Source organism: Bidens hawaiensis, unplaced genomic scaffold, assembly GCF_021521415.1.
Source record: "Bidens hawaiensis isolate Kalapana, Puna unplaced genomic scaffold, B.hawaiensis_p1.1 tig00002477_1, whole genome shotgun sequence".
Lineage (NCBI taxonomy): Eukaryota > Viridiplantae > Streptophyta > Magnoliopsida > Asterales > Asteraceae > Bidens > Bidens hawaiensis.
In genome coordinates this window covers 1,006,221-1,012,500 of record NW_027491136.1, presented here as the reverse complement: position 1 = coordinate 1,012,500, position 6,280 = coordinate 1,006,221, and the positions used below count along the sequence as shown (strand labels likewise).

At 41.9% G+C, this 6,280-nt stretch overlaps 1 protein-coding gene and 1 long non-coding RNA gene across 2 annotated transcripts; one reads left to right on the top strand and one right to left on the bottom strand.

Moving 5' to 3' along the window:
• The first annotated feature begins 515 nt into the window (after positions 1-515).
• Positions 516-2,243, top strand: LOC143619514 (bidirectional sugar transporter SWEET5-like). Its single transcript, XM_077091423.1, has 6 exons — positions 516-555; positions 680-716; positions 1,183-1,399; positions 1,483-1,644; positions 1,915-2,034; positions 2,115-2,243. The coding sequence occupies exons 1-6, from the start codon at positions 516-518 to the stop codon at positions 2,241-2,243; spliced, it is 705 nt and encodes a 234-aa protein (XP_076947538.1).
• Positions 2,244-2,553: 310 nt separating this feature from the next.
• On the bottom strand, positions 2,554-3,236 carry LOC143619588 (uncharacterized). Its single transcript, XR_013151206.1, has 2 exons — positions 3,123-3,236; positions 2,554-3,041 (listed from the first exon to the last, which is right to left on the bottom strand). It is a non-coding gene; the product is annotated as an uncharacterized LOC143619588 (long non-coding RNA).
• Positions 3,237-6,280: the final 3,044 nt, after the last annotated feature.

Sequence of the window (6,280 nt, the reverse complement as noted above, 5' to 3'; positions counted from 1 at the left end):
GCCCAAATATTTATTTTTTTATCATGATTCATGAGACAAGAAATATTTATAACACATATATGTGTTTGATAATGAATTGGCGTGATATATTTTGACAAATACTAGTATCAGAAAGTTTTTGAAATTTGGTGTTGACCAAAACCAAAAGAGAAGAATACGTGAATGGCGATGCATGAATTTATGCAAATATTAATCTGTGACTTATATTCACACACAAACACACAAGAGTGAAAACTGGATATTAGTAGTACGAAAAACATGTCAGATCAAGAATTGTGACGAAAGCGAAGAAAGTGTTCCTTCACTTTCTATTTTAAGACTCACTTTAAACAACATATTATTAGTATAAGTACAATCCTAACTCACTTATGATCCTTTACATTGCATGCATGCACCCCATTAAATCACTTTTGCTTCGGGTTTGATCTAAATTTCTGAATATTTATCTCCGTTGTTGATCATCTCTGTCCAGTCTTCGTGTTTTCTTTCGTGTTCGTTGGTTGAAAGACGATAAAATGGATCCCGCCGCTTTGAGAGCCCTCATTGGAATACTTGGTTCGTTAGGACATCTTTTTTAAACATTTCATTTAGTTGTGTATTTATTTTAAGAGAATGTAGCAAACGTAATTAGTTGATTTTAAGTAGTTTTTGTCTAACTTGTTCGGTTTTGTGTATGCAGGGAACATCATTTCACTTATTCTCTTTCTCTCCCCCTTGTAATTTCTTAATCTCTTCTAATTAATCTTTACTTGTATAAAGTTGTATTGCGTATTTTTTTTGTTAACTTTTGTTAAGAAATAAAAAATATTGACGATCCGCACGCATAAAAAACTAAGAAAGGAAAATTTTATGTTAAAATATATAAATTTTTTTTTTTTTTTTTTTAGAAAATGTAATATCGAAGTTTTATATAATTTACTATAAAACGATTACAATAAAGTGGCAGGCAAACGGGCAACAAGTTGCGCCGCAACCCCCTTTTGAACAGCAAAACTGCAAAACTGATTAAGTTAACCCTATACAAGTTATAAACTTTACATTTAGGCTCTTAGGTTTATGTAACTAAAAAAAAAAAAAAGAAACTCTTGCCATTCACCAGTTTATTATCCATATGTGAAAATCTATTTTGAGTAGTTTTAATCACCAAACCTTTGGTGTAATTTTGGAAACAAAAATTTACAGGCCAACATTTCTAAGGATTATCAAAGCAAAATCAGTTCAAGCTTTCAAGCCTGATCCATACGTTGCCACGCTTTTAAATTGTGCGGTGTGGATGTTCTACGCTCTCCCAATTGTCCATCCAAACAGTCTTTTGGTCATCACGATCAACGGTGTTGGATTAACCATTGAAACCGTCTTCATCGCAATCTTCTTCACATATTCTACTTGGGGTGGTCGAGTACGCTCACACTTATCTACTTTGTATCTTATTTCACTTGTTTTAGTCACCTGTATCTAAGCTAAATTTTTAAAAAAATGCAGAAAAAGATCATAATCATCCTCATTATTGAAGCCATTTTCGTAGCTGTCCTTGTTGTAGTTACGTTAATGTGCTTCCACACCTACGAGGCTAGATCTATGGTCGTTGGAATGGTTGCCATCGTCTTCAACATACTCATGTATGCAGCTCCATTGACTGTCATGGTAAGTGTAAATTTTGTATAAACGAAAATCTATCTAATATAACAAAACATAGACATGGTTAGGATAACTACAGTATTTGGTCCTCAGGATTAATTAGATGTTCCAATACCGTGTAAACTTTGTGTAAGCAAAAGGTAGAAAGAAGGTGATAATTTACAAATGTTAATAAACGATAGCTCGCTTATTTATACTAGAATCTTGTATGCCAAGGAATCATGATAGGTATATAGATATAAATTATTCTTGACTCAAAAATATACTTGAAAACAGAGAATGGTGATCAAGACAAGAAGTGTCAAATACATGCCCTTTACTTTATCACTTGCCAGCTTCGTCAACAGCGTTGTATGGTGTGGGTATGCTCTCATGCCGTTAGATCCCTACATCTTGGTAACCGGTCTTTTCGTGTCATTAATTCGTATGATTTTACATTTATGTTCTCTTTGACACATTTTTCATGTCTAAAATAGGTTCCCAATGCTCTAGGATCAATATCAGCTATAATTCAACTGGTATTGTATGCAACTTACTACGGGACCACGAACTGGGATGACAACGACGACCAAGGTGAAGTTCAAATGTCAAAATCCAACGTCTAAGCATCGATCCAGGACGCATTTCTTTCAGTAATAACCGTTGATGTTTATGGATCTGTGAATCTAAACATGTTTATGCATCCCTGCATGGAGTTCAGGGGATTTTTTGAAACTATTGAGAAGTCATGTTCTGAAAGGGTAAAAAAATGATTCATTTGAAATAAAAGAACACATGATTAGGGTTTATATACTCTTGCAAATTTTCTTTCCAACTAACAATTTCTTACTGATTATTAATTTCAGTGGTTGGATCATATGTACTAAGAAAATAATAATATTAAATCGCTTAAAGATATAAAAAAACAAGAACATGTAACCGATAAAATACTCGATAATTAAGTAATCTTATTAATAAAACAAAACACGATTATATATTTATATCGTCAATACTTCTTAATTACGCATCAAATATAAATACCAGTAAATAGAAACATAACGCTTTACATGACACAAATATCAATCATCCAACATATTCCCATTTTAAGGAATATGCAAATTTCCTTGTTTTTTCGAAGTAGCAAAACCGGGTCGAATCTTCCAATATTTAAATAACAATGTACAATCATCTCAACGCAAGGTTGAAGGTACATTTCTTTAAGGCCCACGATACTTCCGGAAGCAAAGACAACCCTGAGCTTGATCACCTGGAATCGTACCTCCGCCTTTTGTTGTATCGATTGCCTCCAACATTGTAACCACCTCATCCATTTCAGGTCGCTTGTCGGGATTTGCATCCCAACATTGTTTCATCACATTTGCAAGAGAACTCGGACAACATCTAGGTATCTCGGGCCTTAGATTCTGCACATTTTTTAACAATATGTAGACCAGCATCATCTTTACAAGACCAAAAATGTCATAAATAACTAAATGTGTATGTACTTGTCGAACGACAGCAGATGTAACTTCTGAGAAACTAAGGTCGGGATATGGCATATCACAACAATATATTTCCCATAAACAAATGCCAAAACTATACACATCACACTTCCTATTTGAAGAGGTAGGTCCCAGCAGAGACCAGTTGGTCCCGCAAGACTCACCTTGAATAGGGACGTCTGCGCAAAGGCCTTCTGCTCCCGCAGGACCCACCATGCTCATAGAATCTTACGCGCAGTACGCAAGCTGTACACGCATGGAAAGCCTCCCAATGGTGAAGTACCCCGCCTGTTCCCGCAGTTGCGGATACAAGCCATCAGGGAAGGCTACCCGCAGACAGCAGGGCTACACGCACAAGGCGATAGCTACTTCAGTAGTCACATGAAGGAATGAGCAAGGCGGGAACAATCCCGCCAAAATGAGCCAGTCCGTATGATTCTGAAAGATCTTTTGTACTATACCTACCAAGGTATGGATAGGACAGACGATCTGACCAGAACAACCCATGAGCCAATCACAGGGTGACAGCTCACCGACAACAGTACGAGGAGGAGCACCCTCTAGTACTGTTTCACTATTAGCCGCTGCCTACTCACCAACTCTTACTGACGGGCGTACGTAGCCTACAGTTGGTAGAATAGTGTTACTGTTGGCCGTAACCTATTCACCAACCAGCATGGCCTGCGTATAATCCACAGTAGGTGGGACGTGCATAATCTACAGTTGGTGGAATAGTGCAGCCGACTTTGTTACTGTTGGCCGTAACTTATCCACCAACCAGTATGGCCTGTGCATAATCCACTGTTGGTAGAACAGGAATACTATTCAGCCGGCTGTACCTGCTTGGAAACCTACCTTCGGCTATAAATACTCCAACATCTTGGAATGGTAAGATCATCTGCTATCCAGTTATCTAGCAATCTCTTAATATACACATATTCAGAGCAATCTAGTCTGATTCTCACGCCGGAGGGTGGTCACAAGGAGGAACCCCCCCTTCTCAGTGACGAGCTTACGGTGTTTGTTTTGCAGGTCTCCTGAAGAACAGCCTTCTCAGCTAGACCTCATCCGTGGGAAACATTACTTAAACCCCAGATTATCTATAATCTATCCAGGGTTCACTTAGTGTTTCTTCATTGGCGCCATCCGTGCATAAAAGCTAGAACTATTTTAGTTTTTTCACAATTTCTGAAGAAATGGTTAACGTTACTCCGGTCCAAAGGCCAGTAACCGACCAAGAAACCCCGGTAACAACCCCAGCAACTGGGGGGAATACCGGCGGTTATACAATCCTTACGAACACTACCCCGACTACCATAGCCGGGGCAAGTGCAGTAAATATTCCACTGGGGTTCACCGACACCCAGTTGGAAAGACGAACAAGGGCCCCTCGCCAAACACTAGATCAAGTGAAGGCGTGGGCCGAAGCACGGCAAAGAGAATTCCAAGCCGAATTGGATGAACGCTTGCGTTCAGCTCAACAGGCTGACGAGTTCGGCAGTACTCGCCAACACCTCAATATGAGCAGTGACGGTGAGTACTCAGATGAGTTGGAGTCCGATACCGACGCAAACCCTCGCCATAAGGCGAAAGGGAAGCGTAAGGAAACGGACGTCCAACCAAAAAGGAATTTTGGGGAAGCTTTTAAACCAATCACGGAGAGAAACCCGCGTGACTTCTCCAAAACCTTTAGACCAACTGCTACAAATGCAGGAAAGTCAAAATTCGCAAGGGACATTGCGGAAGCAATCGCCCCGAGAAGTGCCAAACATATGTCCAACATTGGCACTTACGATGGTCTATCCGACCCAGACGACCATTTGAACAGGTTCATTGCGGGGGCTACCGTCAGCAACTGGACGGAACCCACGTGGTGCTACATGTTCCAGATGACTCTGGTCGGAGCGGCCAGGGCATGGTTCGATCGTTTACCGATCCACCACATATATGACTGGGCGGACTTTCAGAACAAGTTCAGCCAGCACTTTAGCCAACAGAGGAAGTACACTGAAGAGCAGTGGACGATCCTCAACTGCGTGAGAGAGGAGGATGAATCTTTACTAGACTTCATCACCCGCTTCAACTCCAAAAAGCTAAGTCTCGGCAACATAAGTGAGGATCTGGTTCGCGCCGCCTTCATCCAAGGCGCCGAATACCCAGAACTTATCCGCACATTGACGGGTAAGGATGGCATGCCATCAACTTGGGATGCCATCATGACGGCGGCAAAGCGCTTTGCCGAGACGCAAAAGCAACTGGGAAGGGATCTTCCCCAGAGTACACACCTCTACACGCAGAGGACAAGGGAGAACAACGTTAGGACCGCCCGGCAGAACAAAAAGAGGAGGCTAGGTATTTGGCAGTCAAGGGTAAACTTTGACACCTCATCCAGCTCTCGCCCCCTTGTTGGCGGAAGAGACAACATACACCCCTCAAACCGAAAACACCGGTGGACGCCACTCACGAAGAGCGTCACGGAGATATTTGCCACGGAAAAATTGCCATGGCCAAAAGCCCCATTGATCCGGCAGAAACCTAATGCGGATCAAAGCAAGTCCTGTGATTTCCACGGGACAAAGGGTCATGGTACTGAAGAGTGCACATCCTTGAAAGACATTGTTGAAGCATTTTTCAAGGATGGAAGACTTGCACATCTCGTGGCATCAATCAGGAAGGGAGGAAGGAGTGACAACCGGTACAGAGGTAACGGACGAAAGCCCGTCGATATCAGCATCAACATGGTTCATGGCAAGGTCGGAGGAAGAAAAAGACGAATGACAGAACCATGCGCGTGGAAGGAAGCTGAGGTGCGCTTCCCGCGAGTGCCAGGAGGCCCCAGCAAAGAAGGCCCCATCGTCATCAAAAGCCAGCTGGGGCATTACATCACTTCCCGCACTCTTGTTGACAACGGCGCTTCGTCAACAGTGATGTACAGGCAGTTCTTTGACAAGCTGGATGATGAAGACAAAGAACGCCTGGAAACGGTCTACGCTTCAATGGAAGGGTTTGACGGCAGTACAGAAACCCCCCTGGGTATCCTATCTTTCCCCGTCACTCTTACAGATGGAAAACACTCCCGCACAGAGGATGTGGACTTTGTCGTGATGAGGAAGCCACACCACACGTACGACATCCTCTTCGGGAGAGACGGGATGGCAAGA

Excerpts from the sequence above, each read along its gene's own strand:
- LOC143619514 (XM_077091423.1), top strand. The coding sequence starts at position 516 with ATGGATCCCGCCGCTTTGAGAGCCCTCATTGGAATACTTG. Across the intron at positions 1,400-1,482 it reads ATTCTACTTGGGGTGGTCGA|AAAAAGATCATAATCATCCT; the intron begins GTACGCTCACAC and ends AAAAAAATGCAG. Across the intron at positions 2,035-2,114 it reads CGTTAGATCCCTACATCTTG|GTTCCCAATGCTCTAGGATC; the intron begins GTAACCGGTCTT and ends TGTCTAAAATAG.